Here is a 25,432-nt window from a genome sequence, read left to right on the forward strand (position 1 = left end):
CAATCATGTGTGAGTCATTTGCCTCCCTTGTACACTCTGTTATTAGTATTGTTTCTGTTACTGTTCTGTTGCTGTACTGTTTTCTTTTTTCATTGCCGTTTCCAGTAAATTGTTCTTATCTCAGCCTGCGATCTTTACCTTTTGTGCCTGCAATTCTCCTGTCCAGCCTGCCTCAGGATGGAGGGGGAGTGGGAAGGGAAGGAGGAGTGGGAAGTGAGCGAGTGGCGCACGATTTGCATGGTTTCAGTGAGAACACTAAATTATGGAACACCCGTCTTAAACACATCATCGTGGCTAGGCTTCGCAAACGAAGATTTAAGAAGGCTCTATCCACATTTGTTACAAGCAGGCTGGTGGCTTATGAGGCCAATGCGAGATAGACATATCCGATTGCAAAAGGCACAGCAGAAAGACTCCCTAGGTGGTATATTCTGCAAGACGTGATTCTTTCTCCCTTGTCTTTTCTCCTCGAGAGTGATTCTGCGTGCGTTCTCAAAGGAAACAGCAGCGTTATAGATGGTGTGTCTCCAGGCCTCCCGATTTGAGGCCAGAGTAGACCAGTTATGTTGATTGATATGGCCGAGGCTGAGATGTTTGTAGCTATAATTGTCTACAACGTGGAATAAATAATTCTGATTACAGTATTTTAGTATTTATTTTTTTATTTTAATAATATTTATTATAACATTACTATCTATTGCTGAATATATATAACATGTAATAATGTATTATAAAATATTACTTCTATATATATTTCTATATTATATTTCTATATATATTTCTATATTTCTATATATATTTCTCTCTCTATATATTCTATATTTCTATATATACTTCTATATTTCTATATATACTTCTCTCTATATATATTCTATATTTCCATATATATTTCTATATTTCTAATAATATTTCTATATTATTATAACTATCATCTACTTAGATAAATCATTCACTCAGGTCTGAGAAGGCGTGTCGAAAACAAGGATGCCTTCGCTAATAAACGCAGTGCTAGTCTTCCGTTCTGCTTGAGCCAGGGCCATAATCCAACGCCATCATTGCCAGAGTGCCCTGAATGCTTGTCTGACGTGAATCTCTAGGGCATGGAAACCCTCCTCTTCTTCTCTGAAGGGTGGTAGTCTGTGTACTGCACAAACCGGCTGTGGCAATCATAGCCCCGCCATGTTGATCTTCTCTGCTCTCTCTGCCTCTGTCGGGTTTGCTCCCGAGCAGCCTGGAGCAGGAGAGCCTGCTTGGAGCTGGCTTTGGAGGGCCCTGGAACTGCAGTATTCACTAAGACTTGGTCACAACGTGGAGGACTTGTTCTCTCCCTCTTTCTCTTCCTCAGTGAGCGGTCATAGTCTGTGTCCTGCACAAACCGGCTGCGAAGGTTGTAAGTTCCCCGCACAGATCTGCTTGGCTCCCTCTGCCTCAACAAGGTTTGCTCCTGAGCAGCCCCGGGAGCGGGAGCCCACCGGCAGATCCTCTTGGAAGGCCTTGCAGCTGTGCTATCCCTAGGACCACGGTCACGACTTGGAGGACCAGTTCTTCTCTCTGAAGAGTCATTATAGTCATCATAGTCTGTGGTGTCCACAGACCAGCTGCGCAGATCCCTGCCCCACAGAGGGGATCTGCTCCGGGACCGCTCCCGGCCAGTGTACTTCATGCGAAGGTTGTAAGTTCCCCGCACAGATCTGCTTGGCTCCCTCTGCCTCAGCAAGGTTTGCTCCTGAACAGCCCCGGGAGCGGGAGCCCACCGGCAGATCCTCTTGGAAGGCCTTGCAGCTGTGCTATCCCTAGGACCACGGTCACGACTTGGAGGACCAGTTCTTCTCTCTGAAGAGTCATCATAGTCTGTGGTGTCCACAGACCAGCTGCGCAGATCCCTGCCCCACAGAGGGGATCTGCTCCGGCACCGCTTCCGGCCAGTGTACTTCATGCCCTGCAAAGAGAGCTGTGGAGAGTTCCTGCCCTTTTCTCCTGAAAGGATCAGAGCAGTGGGGAACCCCTACAAGTTCTGGGACGGGACAGTTTGGGGCCTCCAAAAGGCTCTTTTGGAGGGCTACTAAGACCAAAAGGCCAGAGGCGCACAAAAGGGATGGATCCAGGTGGGATGCTTTGAGAGGGAGCAGCGTTGTGGCTGTGAAGAAAGGTGCGGTGTGTGAGGGACAAAAGAGAAATGCTGAGATCCCAGAAAGAAATCCACTATTCCTCTGATGCCCTGACCCACGACCCCAAAGTTACCTTAGTCCTACCAGTCAGACCCTGTGGTCCAACAGAGCCCGCCTGCTTGCTGCTGGCCACACACTGACTGAGGAAGGAAGGGGCATGTGATGGTGCCAGTGAGGAAGAAGCCCTTTCTCCAATTCTCAGATCAGAGCATCTGGAGAAAAACAAAAGAGTGATCTCAGTTTAGAGCTGTTGTTGCAACCTCCTCTGGGGTTCAGTCATTTTCTCAGAGAGGTTTCTATGACAGAGAGAAGACTTAACCAAGGACACTAATGGGAAACTCAGCTAGGGTCTTCCCACCAAGTTTGCCTCTGTCCCAACAAAAACCTCATCTCTATACCTCCCACAGCCTCCATTTCATAAATTCACAGATTTGTTTGGGTTGCAAGGGACCTTTATCTTTATCTTGTTCCACCCCGCTGTGGTGGGCAGGAACACCCTCCACTATTCCAAGGTTTCTCCAAGCCCTGTCCAACCTGACCTTGAACACTTCCAGGGGTGGGGCACCCACAGATGCTGTGGCAACCTGTGCCAGTGTCTCAGCACCCTTACAGCAAAGAATTCCTTCCCAATATCTAATGTAAACCTGCCCTCTGTTAGCTGAAAACTGATAGCCTTCATCCTGTCACTACATTCCCTGACAAATGGTGCCTCCCCATCTTTCCTGGAGGTCCTCTTTAAGTCCTCTTATCTACAAGAGTCAACATCAGAGACCAGGCAAGTAGCAGATTACATCCGGGCCGCAGCCTGAAGCCCAGTAAAGGACAGACACGGAGTAGTTCAGATTTGACAGCACTGAATGATGCAGGTAGTAATTTCATTTGATGAGAAAAACACTCAGGAAGGTGAGAAGCACAACTGCAAATGAGGAAAAGGAAATGTATTCTGAACATATTTGAATCCTGGTTATTACCTGGCATAGAACAGCAGGTAGGCTTGCTGCCTGAGAACTGTGTCAATGGAACGCAGCTCCACAGATTCATCGTCCATCCGGTACCACAATCCATTGCTGGCCTGTAAAAAAAAGGCAAGGATCTCTCCATGGTTTCTCTCCAAAAACACAGGTAGAAAACTGCCAAACCGAGAGCATGTCAAAACAAATGCAGTCCAGCCACTAAGGAGGCCTTCTGCCCCAAAACTTTGGCTGTCAGTAACACTGACAGGAAAGTTTATCTTCCCCAGCACACATTTTTCCCCATTGGGAAGGAAGTTGCTCTTTTACCTTTGTGTAGCAGAAATAGTGTCCTCCATGACAGCTGACACCACTGTGCACCAGGACAGCATATAAGGAGTAGAGGAGGGGTTCTCCATCTGCCTGAGACATGTATGGGCGAAGATCCAAGTACTCCGGATACTCTACAACCTATGGAGAGACCAAGAGGGCTCAGAAATGACCCTGGTCTGTGACATGAAATAGCCTACCAAGTGCGGGGGCCAGTCCAGGTGTATCAATACATCTCTGGGGCTCATGAGCACTTGGTTTTTCATAAAGCAACATATAATCGTTTGGGTGGCAGGAAACCGTTCTCAGTCAAAGCAGCCCTATCAGAGCACAGTGCTTGCCTGTCTTCCCACAGGAACTTTCCACTCCCCAGAAGGGACCACAAAAAACCCAACACAAGCAGCTTGTGACAAGCATCCTGCTTTAGGAAATCTGCTTCTTGAAGAGAAAGCTGCACACCAATAGTGTACAAACCTTGCTGATCTTCCCACCAGTGAAGCAGTCAAACCTCTTCAGACACACAGTGAGAACCTTGGGTGCACAGTGGACAGTGAACCTCTTAGTGGCGGCAACATTCTTCTCGCACCTTGAAACCAAGCACAGAGCACAGCGCTGAAATGCACCCTATCTTCCACCAAGGCAGTCAGACAACCTTTCTTGTCTCGTGCATCCTTATGCTATTTTAAGGCAATTTGGTGCCATATTTAAAACAAACAAACAAACAAAAAACCCCACCCCAACCCCCCCCCCCCCCCAAAAAAACCCAGACAAACAAAACTGTGTCTCATCAGTGTGCAGTAAACTTCCACGAGAAGATGACTTCTGCTCAATGACTTGTAGCCCCCTCACACAGAGTCTAGTGTTAATATGTTGATAGTAATCATCTTACTTGCTACATTTAAAGCAGTTTTCACCATCCAGGCGCTCAGGTCTTACAAAGTCCTCCAGAGCTGCAGTGAGGGATGAGGCTGCCTGGAGAATTGAGAAACCGGTGCACTGAGCTACAGGAAATGCCCTCGCCCAAACATTTTCCAGGAGCTGACAAGAAAACCCCTGTAGCTGATGCTGAGGAGACCCGCCATGAATCTGCAAGCTGTATCCAGAAGGAGCCAGAAAGAGAGTGTGGTGCTGAACATTTCCCCTGTCCCAGAGGTTCTCAGGGACAATCAAGAGCTCCCTCTCTGTACCACCTCCCATTGAGCTACTGATGTTATGTAGGGTCACCAGCAGCGAAAACAATCCAACCCATCAGCCTGGAAGCCAGACAGGTGTTGAAGGAGGGCAAAGGGAAGAAGGATGAGGATATGTCAAGGGTGCAGAGCACATAATGGGTGCTTGTCCAGCTTCAAGCCAGCACCTACAGAGAGACCAGTGCCATGGCCTCTGCAGGAGGACAACATCCGTTCCCCTTCCCATCCACGACCAAGACCTCTGGTGTTCGCAGTATATGCTTTCGGGGCAAATGTGAAAAGCCTTGCGATGTCTTGAAGCACAACTGCAAAACCTCTTACTTTGATATCCAAAGGGACATCCAGGAAGGCCTCATAGGAATCAGAAATGGCTTTGCAGCTGAAGCAGATGACTGGAAGGAAAAATCAAAATGCCGAGCAATGGTGAGTTGAACGATGGTACTGCTCTGTGTTCATTGTACCTGTCCTGCTAGTCCCAGGACCAGCTGTTGGGCACAGGCAGACAGAAGGGCACAGGCAGTGCCAAGGAGAGCAGTAGTTGTAGAAACATACCTCTGGATCTCAGAAAGCCTCCAAATATTTGATGGACAATGGTAGTAGATTGAGATGATATGTCCAAGCTGGAAACAAGTAGTAAGACAGAGCATTACTTCCTCCAAGCCCCGGCTGTAGGTTTTCCTTGATGAGGCCACATCAAGGAGTCCAAAGGGCTCAGAACTTTGTAAAGGTAACTTGCTTGTGCTTACTCGTTGCTTGCACTCAGACAAGCTCTCTGCATGGCATTGACAGTACAGCATAAGAAGTCATGGGCATCTTCCTCCCTGCCAAGCTGAAAATGTTCTCCTATGACTAAGAAACAGGAAGTTAGTAGTTGTCTCATACAGGAAGGGAAGAAAACCTGTCAAAGAACCTGAAATCACATACATCTGAAACCCCGGAGAACAGCCAAAGGCAGGATGGTACTGACTGAGGAATGCAGGACCTTGTTAACATGCGCTTCCATGATGCACATCATGCAGAAGCCTTGTTGGCGACCTGAGGAGGGAGGGAGAGAAGGTCCTCTGGTGAGCAAAATATCCCTAGTGGTGGAATACTCCTCTTCTTCCACTCCCACTCCAGTGCAATATGCCACTCCTCCCAGTGTTTCAACAAGCACGGGACGTTTTAGTGCATAGAAAATGTTCTTCAGAGGAATGCTAAACTGAGGTTTTAACTTGCAGGAATAGAGACCCAGAGCTAGAAAGATGTGCCTTCATGAAGAATAAGACAGCTGGATAGGACAGGTGGCTCCAGAGTGTACAAAGAACACAAGTTCTGGGGCTGGCAAAAGGCTGCTTTTCTCCTAAATCAAATTTCAGGTTCTGGGAATCCTTGGGATTTGATTAACAGATTTACAAGGAGATGTCCCTAAGAGTACTCACAGGCCTGGCTGTGCTCCCGGGAGAGCAGATAGTTGGCCAGCGGCGGGGTGTATGTCAGGCATTGCAGGACAGCATTAAGGAAGCATGTGTTGCCCACATTGCGGAGTCCTGCTCCAGCACTCTGTCTTTGCTGCCAGACCATGCAAATCTTCTCTGGGGGAAAGAGGATCCTTTGTGGCGGAGTCATTCCCTCGGCAATGACTGCAGGGAAATTCCATTTGAAAAGAGATGAAATGAGGCACAAAGGCATATTTAAACAGTGAGGTCTCTACAGGAGCACTCAGGACCATCTGCTTTAACTGCCAACCCAACAACATCGGGGGAAGCTTAAACTGTGCCATTTAAATTTACTGTTTTGGAAAAATCCATTCCCCTGTTTACGTTGCTGAGAGTCCAACAAACCCGCAATCTGATTTCTGGGCCGCAGGCTACCTTCCTTTCTCAGTAGAGTTCTAGAGTGGATTATCAGTGAAGCCATCCCTTTTCCTGATTGTAACTTGTTGAAAACAAGTAAATACTGAGCACGGAAGGTAACCCAAAGGATGGCAGACCTCTCTACGAGCAATGGCAGCTTTCAAAGTCTTGTACCTAGTGTCAGAGGAGTGACAAAAGGTGTTTTCCTGGGTCTAATTGTAAACACGGGGGTCAGTTTGACTGCTCTCAGGAAACATCCCAGAGATCACTCTAGGTTGTGAGCACATCATTCTGGGATTTGACCACCAGCCATGTCACTTGTCTGTGGCAGTTCACAAAGTCCAAACCTGCTGGTGAAGCTATTACTCACAGGAGTCGTTCCCTGCTGTGGCCATTGCCTCTCTCAGGAAGAGAGTGCAATGCTTTAGATGACCAAGGATGTCTTTCTCTCCAGAAAGAGAACAGCACCAATCCCGTCACCTAATTGCAAAGAAATTACTGTAGCTCACCGAAAGTATAAAAACTCTAAATAAACGCAGAACGGCATCCACCACCAAGTCTTTCAGTGGTGCCTGTAACTGCTGCTGAGCTGCAGCTCACGCCCTTATGATCAGTCGCGGGGCACCAACTCACAGCAGGTTCAAAGGCCCTTTTGAAATGCTCCAATGTATGTTACCTTCTCTGAAGAGGCCCTGCTGCTCTCCTGACACTGCTTCAGCAGCAGAGCCCTCTGGCTTTCCCACCTCCTAGGAGTGACCATCTTTCAGCCACTACTTTAACTGCTGCCTTTGCTGCTCTCCTTTTTCTGCCTCCCTCCCTCCCACAGCAATCAAGGTGGGCTGAGCCCATCCCCTCAGACTACAGTCACCTCCCTGTTTACCTATCCTAGGCTATGGAAAAAACCAAGAATCAGCAAACTGGAATTCTAACCTAGGTCATACCTGGCCAGCCTATAAAAGTCGTTTATAGCTCAACCTACAGCTAGGAAGGTATAAATCAGCCTATACTTTTATCCCATATACCCTGCTCTATGATCTGTGCCAAAAGTCAAAGCATTACCTTTGAAAGAGGATGAAAGTTGAGGAGAAATGGTCAGTAAACAATAAACCACCCAAAAAAGGCAGGCACACAAGTAGCAAAGAAAGGAGCTGAGTTATCCCGAAGGCCAACTCTGTCCAACTGATTTTCGTTGGTGCGCTCCTCAGGATACCGGATGGGTGCCACATCTCTGCCCCTTTGTGACATGGGGTCCCATGGAACCACATGGAACCACATGGTTCTTGGGCACAGGAGCCCACATGGCACGTCTGCCAGGTGCAAGCCACTGGACCTCCCCCCATGCTGGTGGCAAAGGGCTAGTCATCCTCTGACAGAGCTCCCACACCTTCCCTGAGCCACACGGCCTGATGAGTAAAAGCCTGCTCAGGGTTGTAACTGAGCCAGGTCACAGCTTTCCTGGCCCCCAAGACGCTGAGGGTTTCACTTCCACTTCTATCAGTGAGACTCTTAGCAAAGCACCTGGACTCTTATGGGTTCATTTCCAATTAATTTCATCTGCCCCCAGGGTACAACCGTGGGCTGACCCTGAACTGGGACTGCCAAAGGAACCCTTCAGAGGCTGCACTGGGAGGACCTTGGCTGGCTGCTGGCCCCCACCCAGCTGCTGTCTTGTCCTCAAGCTCTGAAAACGTTCCTGGATGGCTTTTTAGCAGCTTCACATTTACTCCTGCCGCTCGGGTTGGTTAGGTTTTGATCAGCCGCAACTTTAGCCAGACTCCCACTCTGGATGGTGATAAGGGAAAATGTTAAGTTGCTATTGAGAAAATGTTACGCTGCTATTGATAAGGGAAAATTTTAAGCTGCACAGTCCAATAAGTGAAATTTTAAGGTTCGTGTGCTGTCGCTAAGACAGCAGCCATGTGCTGGTGAGCAGCCAATGGGGAGTTACCCAGAGGCAGCCAATGGGAAAGCTGTGTGATGGTGCGAAGGGGCAGCCAGTGGGAAAGTGTGCAGTGTAGCAAAGGGTAACCCGTAGACAACCAATGGGACACCGAGTGGACGGGCAGCCCATGAGGAACCGTTGCCAGGGGAAGATGCTGAGGGACTGAGTGAGGTGAGAAGTTCAGAGAGAGGAAGACTTTGAGCCTTCATCCCTTACGACCACCCGAGACAACCACCAGAGAGAAGCGCGCAGGCTCCAGGAGGCGTGTCCCGAGATTTACATAGAACACTGTCCACTCTCGGGTAGTTCATGAAGATGTAAAAATGTGCAATGAATCTGTATGACCTAATTGTATAAAACGGAAGCTATGATGGGCGAGGGCACGCGCGTGTTAGGCGGAGCTATCCCCCGCACGTCCGGCGCCGAAATAAACAAATACCAGCTTAATAGCACCTGTGGCTATTGAGTTTTACTGCTGTTGCCTTTTCCTGGCATCAATGGATAGAGACAGTTTTGTCCGTGCTGCACTTGGCCTATGTTGTTTTGGGCTTGTTGGAAATCATAAAACTTTTCTAATTTTTTTAGTGTTCCTGATTAACTTTTTGATTAGTTGTTTTTAACACACATCATAGGCGGTGCGTTCAGCCTTAAATCAACTTTAGCCAGCATGGAGTAAAAATTGTCATAAGCTCCTTTGTGAGAACACAGCCTGGGAAAAGTACTAAAACTGTAAGTTTTGTTGAAGTTAACCCTGTTATGCTTCAGTGGAGAAAGCCTGCCAGAGAAAGATGTCCTGTTGAAGGAGGAGATCTGGAACACAAGATTTATGGACTACAAGGACCTTCTGCAGAAGCCAGCAGATAAAGAAGAAGACTAACAAAGGCTCAGCATTTGTGTCAGAAAATGCCTAGGGGAGGGAAAATATACAAAAAAGATTAAAGATATGAAGTTATTACAGTAGAAAGTGAGAAATTAATAACCAATACCACATAGAATACTAATTAATGAAAGGGAGTGAGTGATGTAATTTGGAAGCAATGAACATTAATTTCTTTGTTTGCCAAATCTGTATAAATAGGTGAAAAGCAGTGTCTTGCTGTCAGTATGGAGGCAGGATTTTTGTCAGCCACATGCACACCCAGGGCTGCAAATAAAAGTAATCACTTGCTTTCTAACACTAAAAAGCCAATTTGTTAGAGGGTCCTATTTATCCTGACAGTTTCAGAGGTGTTTAGCAACAGGCAGTCCTCTGGACACCTGGTGTAACCTCTGCTCAGCAGGCAGATAGTGTTTCTCATGCTCCAAGGATGCAGCTGGTTGTTATTTAACACCACTTGAACTGGCTGGTTTGGCCCCTGCCTGGAATGGGGCATCCAGTTTTACTCAGTTCTTCTCAGGACAGGTGGTTTTACTCCTGCCCAGCTCAGCACAGTTCATATGGCTCCTGCTGCACTCCGAGGTGTTTCTTCTTTTCTACTTGGGGCATCCAGCTAGGGCATGACTTTGCTTGGATGGCTTTTTTCATCACGTCTTGCAGCCGCTGGTTTTATCCCTGTCATCCTTGGGGAGGCTCCTTGTATCCCTTACCCAGACAAAGTATCTGCATTTACTCCTGCATTACACCTCTCAGGTGACGTTTTATGCCCCTGCCCTAACCTGATGTCTAGGTCCTGTGTTACCGTCCTCCCAGCAGCACTTCAGGAGCTCTCTGATGAAGACAGTCAACAATGGCACTCGTGAACAGTGCCTCTGCTCCTGCCTCCTGCTCATATGGGGGCATTTTAGGACGTAAACAGCTGTGCTCTGTGACCAAGCGGGTCCTACATGAGTCCCCTTTGCCCTCATCGTCAGTCCCTGAAGGTCCAGTGCGCCGGGAAGACCCCTTCTCCCCCTCCCTATCAGCCTTCACATTTCCAGGCACCAGGCCGACTCCTTTGCTCCTCACAGGCCTTGCAGGTCACAGGCACCTGCCTGCCAGGTTGTGATGGCCTCACAGCAGCACAGGGCAGCACAGCAGCACACAGAGCCCCATCTTAATACCAAACAGACTCTTCTCCCCTGAAAGGGCCACTCATGTTCTGTTAACGTGTTTCAAGGCTAGATTAAGATTGTTATATTGACATGACAAACCAAGGATTAGGATGTGCCCTGGCCTGCAGAGTGATCAGGTCCAGGTGATCAGGCATCATAAGCTGAGCTGTGCTCTACAATTCGGTGCTAAAGGGCTTACAAAATCTTGCTATGCTGGTGCTGCTTATAGAAATCTTGTGCTACTCCAATCATGGTATTCTGGGCTATAGTGATCATAACATGACGTTAAAAAAAATGAAGCTTTAATTGTAACTATGACTCAGTGCCATCATCATTCTGCCAAGGCTATCCTCATGAACCCGTCTGTCACCGCAGTGTCAGGTGATAGCCCTGACCAAAAGGGGACAGGGGGAGGTGCAGAACAACTGTCCATAAGTGTCCCTTGGCTCAGGGGATATGCAGGGCAGCAGGGATCCGTGCTGGTCCCCTTTCCTCCTTTCCCCTTCCGGGTGACACTGACCAAGGCCCCAGCACCTGCTGCCACGAGCTGTACACAGCTCCCCTGATGTTCAAGGTCTGACAAGCTTAATAAAACAGCTCCCACCAGAGATTTGGTGTGATCCCCCTGATCTGAGGGGAAACTGTGTCTATGGGGGAGGAAGGTATGCTTTCTGCACCTCATTTAAGGCTGGAGCCATTTTGCGCAGTGCTTTTTGTGCCCTTTTGTTCCTCCCTTTAAGCAGTTCAGTTGCCCTGCTACTTTTATAATAAAATCGCCTTACCAGCTGCACCCAGAAAAGTTGTGGAGGTCTTTATTCAAGCGCCGACCTCCGCACTGGGTGGTACCTGCTACTCCTCAGGGGATTGGACAGAGCCATTCGTTGGTGTGAGTTTGGCATTCCCCACCCAAACTGCTGCAGGAGTGCCAAGCTGTTTTGAGGAATGGGGAGTTGTTACAAAGACTTGACCAGAGCCCTGCTTAGAGGGGCTGGGAGAGGTCCAGCAGCATGGAGTGAGCCTGGCCAGTGCAGAGGGGCCCCGAGCAGGAGATGAAATCTCTTGCAGAGAGGCGCCACTTGCCACAACAGCAAACGGGGAAATCTTCCTCTCCCTTCAGGTCAGAGGTAGAAGTGGATGTGATCAGTGGTGTTCAATCCCCCTGCAATGTGGAGGTGGAGATCCAAACAACCTATAAACAGGCTGGCTCGAGCAAGGAAAGGCTGGGATGCTGCAACAATTATTGTGGCATGGTACTAAGGCAGGCCTGGTAAATCCAGATCAGATGCTCTGGCACCTCTGTTAGGAGGCAAAGTCATCCCAAGGGCTGGAGGCTTCTGCCCAGATGATGTCAGGAGGGGCTGCACTCACTGGTGTCTCTGAAGGTGTGAATCTCTCTGTGATTCTCCTGGTTCTTGTGCCATTTCCCAAACAACATGGGCAGGAGGAGGGCTTTGCTGTCGCTTATGGGAGAAACCGGCCTCTGGCTTTAGAGTGTTTTGAGAAAGTCCAGGTCAGACCTGCTTCATTTTCTAATGAGGGAAGTTGTCTTCCTCCATAGGCTGAAAAAGCCAGGAGCAAGTTACCATGTGTGTACATTCACATACTTTCCTTTTGCTGTGCATAGGGGCTTTGGTCCCGTGGAAATGCATGGGGCAGAGGACAGGGGACCTTGGGATCAGGTGGCAATCTTGGCTACAGGAATGTTTCAGGATTCTTGTCTGCAAGCTGCAGTTGAGTGCATCGTATCACTACTGAACCAGAGATGCTCACCTGCCGCTCCCATCAAGTGGACTTGCTTTTGGGGGTCTTGTATTCCTTTCTTATTGTCTTTCACGAATCCAGGGAAGAATGTGTGCGACCTTCTGGTTCTTCCCCTCACCTAATCCCCTAGCTGCTTTTTTGAAGGCCTCTTGCAGAACCTGATACTGAAGCAGTGCTTTCAGGGTTACCCAGTGACTCTGAGAAACTGGAGGGGGAGAGATCACAGATTCAGTGCTGCTTGTGGTCAGGGACTAACGGAATGGCAAGCAGCTGGCTCACTGGAGAGAGATTTCTAGCTAAATGAAGCTAAATCTCTTATCCACAAACTTCTGATTCAAGTCCAGGCAGTTCTCTCTAGACTGGCCAATGAGGCTGATGAGGCCTGAAACCAAATCTTCCTTCCTGGGGCATTTCAAAAGAGCCAGCCATACTGAAATCAGGAGCTTTTCTACATGTGCTTGATGAGCTCAGCTGCCTCAACATCTGTAAGTTTTCTTTTTTCAGACCCCATTGACGATGTGCATGGTGACCTCCTGGGATCCCATGGCAAAACGAACCTTCTTTGCACCTGCGAGTGTAGCATCTTCACCTTGCACTCCCTTCCTGGAGCAGTAGGTGCTGGCACAGCAGCCATTTATCTCCAGGGAGTCCCCAGGGTTGTGAGGGGGGATGAAGCTAGGTGGACAGCAGATCGCAGTCAGAGGCCATGGAACAGGTTGGACATGAGCTTGGGGAGACAAAGTGAGGTTCATCCCATATTAAAAGCCTCTATGGCCCATGAGGAGACAGCAAATCTCCCTCTGGAGAGCCTAGGTCAGGAATATACCCGCATCCATCATCGTAATGTCTCTCCATCTTGTTTGCAGACAAACCTCCTGTTAAAACTGCCAGAGCTTCCAAGCTGACTGCAGGCAGCAGTTGTAGAGCCCACGGCACCAGCTCATAGGTCAGCAAGGAGTGCCTTTCAGATGCTGCCTCTCTCCCTTGTAGATCTCTCTGTGCTGCCCCAGTCTTTCTGATCTGCCTCATCCTTGACTTCTCCACCCTGCTCCCTGCTATTGCTTGTGAAGGAGTTATCTGCAATACCTTTGGGCACCGGGAGCCCAGAGACTGAAGCTTTCCGGCAAGAGCCCCAGGCCTATACAGCAGCTGTAAATTTCCCTTGTAAGAGCACTATCATCTTTCATCCCAGTGTTCATTTAGCCTCATTGTCTATGTTGTACAATGTGGCTGCTTCAGAGAGCCCCTGTGGTCCTTCCACCTCTCTCTGCCTGGCCTGGCTGTCCTCAGGGCATCTTGCCAAGCTCTCGTGTGGTGCTGCTGACCCCCGGGCTCGTGTCTATATCTTTTCTAGAAGACGGTTTTTTTCAGCAAACGCCCTGTGGAGGACAGCAAAGCTGCAGAGATGAGCCCCCATGTCAGGAGAGAGCCTGGCTGTCCCAAGAGCTGGTGCTGATGGGGGCCAAAACTGCCCCTGGTCTCACCCCATCCCAGTCAGCAGTGGGATATCAGGATTGAACTGTGAAGTTTGTTAACTCCTCTGCAGCATCCCTGTGGGGTGGGGAAGACGGCAGGGGAGCGGCTGGATGGTGAGAGAAGGGCTTCCAGGTGTTCTGGATGAGATGAAGCAAAGCCATGGGGGCCACGTGCTGCTGCAGCCCAGCCTTCCTGGGTGCACTTCAGGAAAAGTGTTCTAAGAAAGACCTTCACTCAAAGCAATGGCCTTGGGTTTTCTGGCTGCTTTTCCCAGAGGAAGCAGCATGTCAGCAAAGGAATCAAAGCTCAGGGGATTTCCAGTGAGAAGGACACTGGGAGGGGTATGTATTCTTGGGTATGTATTCTTCCATCCCATAAAATGCGCAAAAATGGGCCGGAGTGAGAGGTGAGGGATTTCCAAAGTCTGCTCATCTCTGATGTCTCCCCTCCCTGGCATGGAGGGATCCAGTGCCTCCGGTGCAGACCCGAAAGCTGTGCTGCAGATCCTGAAGGTGATTGTCCTGCTTCTGGTCAGGACAGTGTTAATTTTTGCAGTATCCAGGAGGGGGCACAGCCAGGACATAGAGGTTATTCCTCATTTTGTCAAGGATGGGGGAAGGGGTCTCTTCCAGGTTGTGTGCGTGGGGGCAAAGTTGGGCACCAACTGGTGAGCAATCATGTGTGAGTCATTTGCCTCCCTTGTACACTCTGTTATTAGTATTGTTTCTGTTACTGTTCTGTTGCTGTACTGTTTTCTTTTTTCATTGCCGTTTCCAGTAAATTGTTCTTATCTCAGCCTGCGATCTTTACCTTTTGTGCCTGCAATTCTCCTGTCCAGCCTGCCTCAGGATGGAGGGGGAGTGGGAAGGGAAGGAGGAGTGGGAAGTGAGCGAGTGGCGCACGATTTGCATGGTTTCAGTGAGAACACTAAATTATGGAACACCCGTCTTAAACACATCATCGTGGCTAGGCTTCGCAAACGAAGATTTAAGAAGGCTCTATCCACATTTGTTACAAGCAGGCTGGTGGCTTATGAGGCCAATGCGAGATAGACATATCCGATTGCAAAAGGCACAGCAGAAAGACTCCCTAGGTGGTATATTCTGCAAGACGTGATTCTTTCTCCCTTGTCTTTTCTCCTCGAGAGTGATTCTGCGTGCGTTCTCAAAGGAAACAGCAGCGTTATAGATGGTGTGTCTCCAGGCCTCCCGATTTGAGGCCAGAGTAGACCAGTTATGTTGATTGATATGGCCGAGGCTGAGATGTTTGTAGCTATAATTGTCTACAACGTGGAATAAATAATTCTGATTACAGTATTTTAGTATTTATTATTTTATTATTTTAATAACATTTATTATAACATTACTATCTATTGCTGAATATATATAACATGTAATAATGTATTATAAAATATTACTTCTATATATATTTCTATATTATATTTCTATATATATTTCTATATTTCTATATATATTTCTCTCTCTATATATTCTATATTTCTATATATACTTCTATATTTCTATATATACTTCTCTCTATATATATTCTATATTTCCATATATATTTCTATATTTCTAATAATATTTCTATATTATTATAACTATCATCTACTTAGATAAATCATTCACTCAGGTCTGAGAAGGCGTGTCGAAAACAAGGATGCCTTCGCTAATAAACGCAGTGCTAGTCTTCCGTTCTGCTTGAGCCAGGGCCATAATCCAACGCCATCATTGCCAGAGTGCCCTGAATGCTTGTCTGACGTGAATCTCTAGGGCATGGAAACCCTCCTCTTCTTCTCTGAAGGGTGGTAGTCTGTGTACTGCACAAACCGGCTGTGGCAATCATAGCCCCGCCATGTTGATCTTCTCTGCTCTCTCTGCCTCTGTCGGGTTTGCTCCCGAGCAGCCTGGAGCATGAGAGCCTGCTTGGAGCTGGCTTTGGAGGGCCCTGGAACTGCAGTATTCACTAAGACTTGGTCACAACGTGGAGGACTTGTTCTCTCCCTCTTTCTCTTCCTCAGTGAGCCGTCATAGTCTGTGTCCTGCACAAACCGGCTGCGAAGGTTGTAAGTTCCCCGCACAGATCTGCTTGGCTCCCTCTGCCTCAACAAGGTTTGCTCCTGAGCAGCCCCGGGAGCGGGAGCCCACCGGCAGATCCTCTTGGAAGGCCTTGCAGCTGTGCTATCCCTAGGACCACGGTCACGACTTGGAGGACCAGTTCTTCTCTCTGAAGAGTCATTATAGTCATCATAGTCTGTGGTGTCCACAGACCAGCTGCGCAGATCCCTGCCCCACAGAGGGGATCTGCTCCGGGACCGCTCCCGGCCAGTGTACTTCATGCGAAGGTTGTAAGTTCCCCGCACAGATCTGCTTGGCTCCCTCTGCCTCAGCAAGGTTTGCTCCTGAACAGCCCCGGGAGCGGGAGCCCACCGGCAGATCCTCTTGGAAGGCCTTGCAGCTGTGCTATCCCTAGGACCACGGTCACGACTTGGAGGACCAGTTCTTCTCTCTGAAGAGTCATCATAGTCTGTGGTGTCCACAGACCAGCTGCGCAGATCCCTGCCCCACAGAGGGGATCTGCTCCGGCACCGCTTCCGGCCAGTGTACTTCATGCCCTGCAAAGAGAGCTGTGGAGAGTTCCTGCCCTTTTCTCCTGAAAGGATCAGAGCAGTGGGGAACCCCTACAAGTTCTGGGACGGGACAGTTTGGGGCCTCCAAAAGGCTCTTTTGGAGGGCTACTAAGACCAAAAGGCCAGAGGCGCACAAAAGGGATGGATCCAGGTGGGATGCTTTGAGAGGGAGCAGCGTTGTGGCTGTGAAGAAAGGTGCGGTGTGTGAGGGACAAAAGAGAAATGCTGAGATCCCAGAAAGAAATCCACTATTCCTCTGATGCCCTGACCCACGACCCCAAAGTTACCTTAGTCCTACCAGTCAGACCCTGTGGTCCAACAGAGCCCGCCTGCTTGCTGCTGGCCACACACTGACTGAGGAAGGAAGGGGCATGTGATGGTGCCAGTGAGGAAGAAGCCCTTTCTCCAATTCTCAGATCAGAGCATCTGGAGAAAAACAAAAGAGTGATCTCAGTTTAGAGCTGTTGTTGCAACCTCCTCTGGGGTTCAGTCATTTTCTCAGAGAGGTTTCTATGACAGAGAGAAGACTTAACCAAGGACACTAATGGGAAACTCAGCTAGGGTCTTCCCACCAAGTTTGCCTCTGTCCCAACAAAAACCTCATCTCTATACCTCCCACAGCCTCCATTTCATAAATTCACAGATTTGTTTGGGTTGCAAGGGACCTTTATCTTTATCTTGTTCCACCCCGCTGTGGTGGGCAGGAACACCCTCCACTATTCCAAGGTTTCTCCAAGCCCTGTCCAACCTGACCTTGAACACTTCCAGGGGTGGGGCACCCACAGATGCTGTGGCAACCTGTGCCAGTGTCTCAGCACCCTTACAGCAAAGAATTCCTTCCCAATATCTAATGTAAACCTGCCCTCTGTTAGCTGAAAACTGATAGCCTTCATCCTGTCACTACATTCCCTGACAAATGGTGCCTCCCCATCTTTCCTGGAGGTCCTCTTTAAGTCCTCTTATCTACAAGAGTCAACATCAGAGACCAGGCAAGTAGCAGATTACATCCGGGCCGCAGCCTGAAGCCCAGTAAAGGACAGACACGGAGTAGTTCAGATTTGACAGCACTGAATGATGCAGGTAGTAATTTCATTTGATGAGAAAAACACTCAGGAAGGTGAGAAGCACAACTGCAAATGAGGAAAAGGAAATGTATTCTGAACATATTTGAATCCTGGTTATTACCTGGCATAGAACAGCAGGTAGGCTTGCTGCCTGAGAACTGTGTCAATGGAACGCAGCTCCACAGATTCATCGTCCATCCGGTACCACAATCCATTGCTGGCCTGTAAAAAAAAGGCAAGGATCTCTCCATGGTTTCTCTCCAAAAACACAGGTAGAAAACTGCCAAACCGAGAGCATGTCAAAACAAATGCAGTCCAGCCACTAAGGAGGCCTTCTGCCCCAAAACTTTGGCTGTCAGTAACACTGACAGGAAAGTTTATCTTCCCCAGCACACATTTTTCCCCATTGGGAAGGAAGTTGCTCTTTTACCTTTGTGTAGCAGAAATAGTGTCCTCCATGACAGCTGACACCACTGTGCACCAGGACAGCATATAAGGAGTAGAGGAGGGGTTCTCCATCTGCCTGAGACATGTATGGGCGAAGATCCAAGTACTCCGGATACTCTACAACCTATGGAGAGACCAAGAGGGCTCAGAAATGACCCTGGTCTGTGACATGAAATAGCCTACCAAGTGCGGGGGCCAGTCCAGGTGTATCAATACATCTCTGGGGCTCATGAGCACTTGGTTTTCCATAAAGCAGCATATAATCGTTTGGGTGGCAGGAAACCGTTCTCAGTCAAAGCAGCCCTATCAGAGCACAGTGCTTGCCTGTCTTCCCACAGGAACTTTCCACTCCCCAGAAGGGACCACAAAAAACCCAACACAAGCAGCTTGTGACAAGCATCCTGCTTTAGGAAATCTGCTTCTTGAAGAGAAAGCTGCACACCAATAGTGTACAAACCTTGCTGATCTTCCCACCAGTGAAGCAGTCAAACCTCTTCAGACACACAGTGAGAACCTTGGGTGCACAGTGGACAGTGAACCTCTTAGTGGCGGCAACATTCTTCTCACACCTTGAAACCAAGCACAGAGCACAGCGCTGAAATGCACCCTATCTTCCACCAAGGCAGTCAGACAACCTTTCTTGTCTCGTGCATCCTTATGCTATTTTAAGGCAATTTGGTGCCATATTTAAAACAAACAAACAAACAAAAAACCCCACCCCAACCCCCCCCCCCCCCAAAAAAAAACCCAGACAAACAAAACTGTGTCTCATCAGTGTGCAGTAAACTTCCACGAGAAGATGACTTCTGCTCAATGACTTGTAGCCCCCTCACACAGAGTCTAGTGTTAATATGTTGATAGTAATCATCTTACTTGCTACATTTAAAGCAGTTTTCACCATCCAGGCGCTCAGGTCTTACAAAGTCCTCCAGAGCTGCAGTGAGGGATGAGGCTGCCTGGAGAATTGAGAAACCGGTGCACTGAGCTACAGGAAATGCCCTCGCCCAAACATTTTCCAGGAGCTGACAAGAAAACCCCTGTAGCTGATGCTGAGGAGACCCGCCATGAATCTGCAAGCTGTATCCAGAAGGAGCCAGAAAGAGAGTGTGGTGCTGAACATTTCCCCTGTCCCAGAGGTTCTCAGGGACAATCAAGAGCTCCCTCTCTGTACCACCTCCCATTGAGCTACTGATGTTATGTAGGGTCACCAGCAGCGAAAACAATCCAACCCATCAGCCTGGAAGCCAGACAGGTGTTGAAGGAGGGCAAAGGGAAGAAGGATGAGGATATGTCAAGGGTGCAGAGCGCATAATGGGTGCTTGTCCAGCTTCAAGCCAGCACCTACAGAGAGACCAGTGCCATGGCCTCTGCAGGAGGACAACATCCGTTCCCCTTCCCATCCACGACCAAGACCTCTGGTGTTCGCAGTATATGCTTTCGGGGCAAATGTGAAAAGCCTTGCGATGTCTTGAAGCACAACTGCAAAACCTCTTACTTTGATATCCAAAGGGACATCCAGGAAGGCCTCATAGGAATCAGAAATGGCTTTGCAGCTGAAGCAGATGACTGGAAGGAAAAATCAAAATGCCGAGCAATGGTGAGTTGAACGATGGTACTGCTCTGTGTTCATTGTACCTGTCCTGCTAGTCCCAGGACCAGCTGTTGGGCACAGGCAGACAGAAGGGCACAGGCAGTGCCAAGGAGAGCAGTAGTTGTAGAAACATACCTCTGGATCTCAGAAAGCCTCCAAATATTTGATGGACAATGGTAGTAGATTGAGATGATATGTCCAAGCTGGAAACAAGTAGTAAGACAGAGCATTACTTCCTCCAAGCCCCGGCTGTAGGTTTTCCTTGATGAGGCCACATCAAGGAGTCCAAAGGGCTCAGAACTTTGTAAAGGTAACTTGCTTGTGCTTACTCGTTGCTTGCACTCAGACAAGCTCTCTGCATGGCATTGACAGTACAGCATAAGAAGTCATGGGCATCTTCCTCCCTGCCAAGCTGAAAATGTTCTCCTATGACTAAGAAACAGGAAGTTAGTAGTTGTCTCATACAGGAAGGGAAGAAAACCTGTCAAAGAACCTGAAATCACATACATCTGAAACCCCGGAGAACAGCCAAAGGCAGGATGGTACTGACTGAGGAATGCAGGACCTTGTTAACATGCGCTTCCATGATGCACATCATGCAGAAGCCTTGTTGGCGACCTGAGGAGGGAGGGAGAGAAGGTCCTCTGGTGAGCAAAATATCCCTAGTGGTGGAATACTCCTCTTCTTCCACTCCCACTCCAGTGCAATATGCCACTCCTCCCAGTGTTTCAACAAGCACGGGACGTTTTAGTGCATAGAAAATGTTCTTCAGAGGAATGCTAAACTGAGGTTTTAACTTGCAGGAATAGAGACCCAGAGCTAGAAAGATGTGCCTTCATGAAGAATAAGACAGCTGGATAGGACAGGTGGCTCCAGAGTGTACAAAGAACACAAGTTCTGGGGCTGGCAAAAGGCTGCTTTTCTCCTAAATCAAATTTCAGGTTCTGGGAATCCTTGGGATTTGATTAACAGATTTACAAGGAGATGTCCCTAAGAGTACTCACAGGCCTGGCTGTGCTCCCGGGAGAGCAGATAGTTGGCCAGCGGCGGGGTGTATGTCAGGCATTGCAGGACAGCATTAAGGAAGCATGTGTTGCCCACATTGCGGAGTCCTGCTCCAGCACTCTGTCTTTGCTGCCAGACCATGCAAATCTTCTCTGGGGGAAAGAGGATCCTTTGTGGCGGAGTCATTCCCTCGGCAATGACTGCAGGGAAATTCCATTTGAAAAGAGATGAAATGAGGCACAAAGGCATATTTAAACAGTGAGGTCTCTACAGGAGCACTCAGGACCATCTGCTTTAACTGCCAACCCAACAACATCGGGGGAAGCTTAAACTGTGCCATTTAAATTTACTGTTTTGGAAAAATCCATTCCCCTGTTTACGTTGCTGAGAGTCCAACAAACCCGCAATCTGATTTCTGGGCCGCAGGCTACCTTCCTTTCTCAGTAGAGTTCTAGAGTGGATTATCAGTGAAGCCATCCCTTTTCCTGATTGTAACTTGTTGAAAACAAGTAAATACTGAGCACGGAAGGTAACCCAAAGGATGGCAGACCTCTCTACGAGCAATGGCAGCTTTCAAAGTCTTGTACCTAGTGTCAGAGGAGTGACAAAAGGTGTTTTCCTGGGTCTAATTGTAAACACGGGGGTCAGTTTGACTGCTCTCAGGAAACATCCCAGAGATCACTCTAGGTTGTGAGCACATCATTCTGGGATTTGACCACCAGCCATGTCACTTGTCTGTGGCAGTTCACAAAGTCCAAACCTGCTGGTGAAGCTATTACTCACAGGAGTCGTTCCCTGCTGTGGCCATTGCCTCTCTCAGGAAGAGAGTGCAATGCTTTAGATGACCAAGGATGTCTTTCTCTCCAGAAAGAGAACAGCACCAATCCCGTCACCTAATTGCAAAGAAATTACTGTAGCTCACCGAAAGTATAAAAACTCTAAATAAACGCAGAACGGCATCCACCACCAAGTCTTTCAGTGGTGCCTGTAACTGCTGCTGAGCTGCAGCTCACGCCCTTATGATCAGTCGCGGGGCACCAACTCACAGCAGGTTCAAAGGCCCTTTTGAAATGCTCCAATGTATGTTACCTTCTCTGAAGAGGCCCTGCTGCTCTCCTGACACTGCTTCAGCAGCAGAGCCCTCTGGCTTTCCCACCTCCTAGGAGTGACCATCTTTCAGCCACTACTTTAACTGCTGCCTTTGCTGCTCTCCTTTTTCTGCCTCCCTCCCTCCCACAGCAATCAAGGTGGGCTGAGCCCATCCCCTCAGACTACAGTCACCTCCCTGTTTACCTATCCTAGGCTATGGAAAAAACCAAGAATCAGCAAACTGGAATTCTAACCTAGGTCATACCTGGCCAGCCTATAAAAGTCGTTTATAGCTCAACCTACAGCTAGGAAGGTATAAATCAGCCTATACTTTTATCCCATATACCCTGCTCTATGATCTGTGCCAAAAGTCAAAGCATTACCTTTGAAAGAGGATGAAAGTTGAGGAGAAATGGTCAGTAAACAATAAACCACCCAAAAAAGGCAGGCACACAAGTAGCAAAGGAAGGAGCTGAGTTATCCCGAAGGCCAACTCTGTCCAACTGATTTTCGTTGGTGCGCTCCTCAGGATACCGGATGGGTGCCACATCTCTGCCCCTTTGTGACATGGGGTCCCATGGAACCACATGGAACCACATGGTTCTTGGGCACAGGAGCCCACATGGCACGTCTGCCAGGTGCAAGCCACTGGACCTCCCCCCATGCTGGTGGCAAAGGGCTAGTCATCCTCTGACAGAGCTCCCACACCTTCCCTGAGCCACACGGCCTGATGAGTAAAAGCCTGCTCAGGGCTGTAACTGAGCCAGGTCACAGCTTTCCTGGCCCCCAAGACGCTGAGGGTTTCACTTCCACTTCTATCAGTGAGACTCTTAGCAAAGCACCTGGACTCTTATGGGTTCATTTCCAATTAATTTCATCTGCCCCCAGGGTACAACCGTGGGCTGACCCTGAACTGGGACTGCCAAAGGAACCCTTCAGAGGCTGCACTGGGAGGACCTTGGCTGGCTGCTGGCCCCCACCCAGCTGCTGTCTTGTCCTCAAGCTCTGAAAACGTTCCTGGATGGCTTTTTAGCAGCTTCACATTTACTCCTGCCGCTCGGGTTGGTTAGGTTTTGATCAGCCGCAACTTTAGCCAGACTCCCACTCTGGATGGTGATAAGGGAAAATGTTAAGTTGCTATTGAGAAAATGTTACGCTGCTATTGATAAGGGAAAATTTTAAGCTGCACAGTCCAATAAGTGAAATTTTAAGGTTCGTGTGCTGTCGCTAAGACAGCAGCCATGTGCTGGTGAGCAGCCAATGGGGAGTTACCCAGAGGCAGCCAATGGGAAAGCTGTGTGATGGTGCGAAGGGGCAGCCAGTGGGAAAGTGTGCAGTGTAGCAAAGGGTAACCCGTAGACAACCAATGGGACACCGAGTGGACGGGCAGCCCATGAGGAACCGTTGCCAGGGGAAGATGCTGAGGGACTGAGTGAGGTGAGAAGTTCAGAGAGAGGAAGACTTTGAGCCTTCATCCCTTACGACCACCCGAGACAACCACCAGAGAGAAGCGCGCAGGCTCCAGGAGGCGTGTCCCGAGATTTACATAGAACACTGTCCACTCTCGGGTAGTTCATGAAGATGTAAAAATGTGCAATGAATCTGTATGACCTAATTGTATAAAACGGAAGCTATGATGGGCGAGGGCACGCGCGTGTTAGGCGGAGCTATCCCCCGCACGTCCGGCGCCGAAATAAACAAATACCAGCTTAATAGCACCTGTGGCTATTGAGTTTTACTGCTGTTGCCTTTTCCTGGCATCAATGGATAGAGACAGTTTTGTCCGTGCTGCACTTGGCCTATGTTGTTTTGGGCTTGTTGGAAATCATAAAACTTTTCTAATTTTTTTAGTGTTCCTGATTAACTTTTTGATTAGTTGTTTTTAACACACATCATAGGCGGTGCGTTCAGCCTTAAATCAACTTTAGCCAGCATGGAGTAAAAATTGTCATAAGCTCCTTTGTGAGAACACAGCCTGGGAAAAGTACTAAAACTGTAAGTTTTGTTGAAGTTAACCCTGTTATGCTTCAGTGGAGAAAGCCTGCCAGAGAAAGATGTCCTGTTGAAGGAGGAGATCTGGAACACAAGATTTATGGACTACAAGGACCTTCTGCAGAAGCCAGCAGATAAAGAAGAAGACTAACAAAGGCTCAGCATTTGTGTCAGAAAATGCCTAGGGGAGGGAAAATATACAAAAAAGATTAAAGATATGAAGTTATTACAGTAGAAAGTGAGAAATTAATAACCAATACCACATAGAATACTAATTAATGAAAGGGAGTGAGTGATGTAATTTGGAAGCAATGAACATTAATTTCTTTGTTTGCCAAATCTGTATAAATAGGTGAAAAGCGATGTCTTGCTGTCAGTATGGAGGCAGGATTTTTGTCAGCCACATGCACACCCAGGGTTGCAAATAAAAGTAATCACTTGCTTTCTAACACTAAAAAGCCAATTTGTTAGAGGGTCCTATTTATCCCGACAGTTTCAGAGGTGTTTAGCAACAGGCAGTCCTCTGGACACCTGGTGTAACCTCTGCTCAGCAGGCAGATAGTGTTTCTCATGCTCCAAGGATGCAGCTGGTTGTTATTTAACACCACTTGAACTGGCTGGTTTGGCCCCTGCCTGGAATGGGGCATCCAGTTTTACTCAGTTCTTCTCAGGACAGGTGGTTTTACTCCTGCCCAGCTCAGCACAGTTCATATGGCTCCTGCTGCACTCCGAGGTGTTTCTTCTTTTCTACTTGGGGCATCCAGCTAGGGCATGACTTTGCTTGGATGGCTTTTTTCATCACGTCTTGCAGCCGCTGGTTTTATCCCTGTCATCCTTGGGGAGGCTCCTTGTATCCCTTACCCAGACAAAGTATCTGCATTTACTCCTGCATTACACCTCTCAGGTGACATTTTATGCCCCTGCCCTAACCTGATGTCTAGGTCCTGTGTTACCGTCCTCCCAGCAGCACTTCAGGAGCTCTCTGATGAAGACAATCAACAATGGCACTCGTGAACAGTGCCTCTGCTCCTGCCTCCTGCTCGTATGGGGACATTTTAGGACGTAAACAGCTATGCTCTGTTCTCTGAAGAGAACCGCCCTCCAAGCACACCCTGCACTGCCATCCTCTCACGCAAGAAAATCAGCCTTTCGTCTTGCATGCAACAAGTTCCAGCAGAAACTCCGTGACATCCAGAACAAGTGGTGGATTGATCTAGCTGAAAAAATTCAATTATACGCAGATACGGGTTATCACAAAGGATTCTATGAGGCCTTGAAAACAGCATATGGGCCTGCATACCAGGTCCAAAGCCCGCTACTCAGTGCTGATGCTGAAACACTTCTAAGTGATAAAACCTCCATTTTGAATCGATGTTCTGAACACTTTCAGACTCTTTTCAGTACCAACCGTGTAGTCCAAGACTCAGCAATTCAGTCCATCATACAGCAAGCGGTGAAATACGAATTGGATACTGCCCCCACTTTAAGAGAAACCCTCAAGGCCATACACCAGGCAAAAATCGGCAAGGCAGCTGGGGTTGATGGAATTCCACCTGGAGTCTGGAAACATGGGGGCCTTGCACTCCATGCCAAATTTCACGAATTTGTGGTATGCCGTTGGGAACTAGGTGAACTAGATTTCTCAAATTACCATGGTATTATTCTGCTCTTCATTGCTGGCAAAATCCTGGTAAGAATACTCTTGAACAGACTAATACCCGCTATAACAGAAGGAATTCTACCTGAAAGTCGGTGTGGTTTCAGAGCCAATAGGAGTACCACAGACATGGTGTTTGTTCTCAGAGAACACAAAAGAAGTGTAGGGAACAGAACAAAGGTCTCTATGTAACCTTTGTTGACCTCAACAAGGTTTTCGATACTGTGAGCAGAAAAGGCCTATGGCAGATTTTGGAACATTTAGGTTGTCCCCCC

General features: G+C 48.3%; 1 protein-coding gene across 5 annotated transcripts; it reads right to left on the reverse strand.

The window, feature by feature from the left end:
* Window positions 1–597: 597 nt before the first annotated feature.
* On the reverse strand, window positions 598–21,678 carry LOC127461662 (ubiquitin carboxyl-terminal hydrolase 42-like). Of its 5 annotated transcripts, none has more exons than XM_051769672.1 (12): window positions 21,203–21,678; window positions 20,419–20,619; window positions 19,922–20,032; window positions 19,744–19,846; window positions 19,550–19,617; window positions 19,319–19,389; window positions 18,697–18,779; window positions 18,281–18,392; window positions 3,449–3,589; window positions 3,140–3,240; window positions 2,242–2,380; window positions 598–1,939 (listed from the first exon to the last, which is right to left on the reverse strand). In XM_051769672.1, exons 1-12 carry the CDS (start codon window positions 21,225–21,227, stop codon window positions 1,094–1,096), a joined length of 2,001 nt encoding a protein of 666 aa, XP_051625632.1. In that variant the 5' UTR covers window positions 21,228–21,678; the 3' UTR covers window positions 598–1,093. The 5 variants fall into 5 exon arrangements, with proteins under 5 accessions (XP_051625632.1, XP_051625635.1, XP_051625631.1 ...); XM_051769675.1 differs by lacking the exon at window positions 3,449–3,589 and adding an exon at window positions 17,807–17,947; XM_051769671.1 differs by lacking the exons at window positions 3,140–3,240; window positions 3,449–3,589 and adding exons at window positions 17,498–17,598; window positions 17,807–17,947.
* Window positions 21,679–25,432: the final 3,754 nt, after the last annotated feature.

Source organism: Manacus candei, unplaced genomic scaffold (assembly GCF_025592945.1).
Source record: "Manacus candei isolate 608988 ecotype Guabito, Panama unplaced genomic scaffold, ASM2559294v1 h1tg000112l, whole genome shotgun sequence".
In the NCBI taxonomy this organism is placed as follows: domain Eukaryota; kingdom Metazoa; phylum Chordata; class Aves; order Passeriformes; family Pipridae; genus Manacus; species Manacus candei.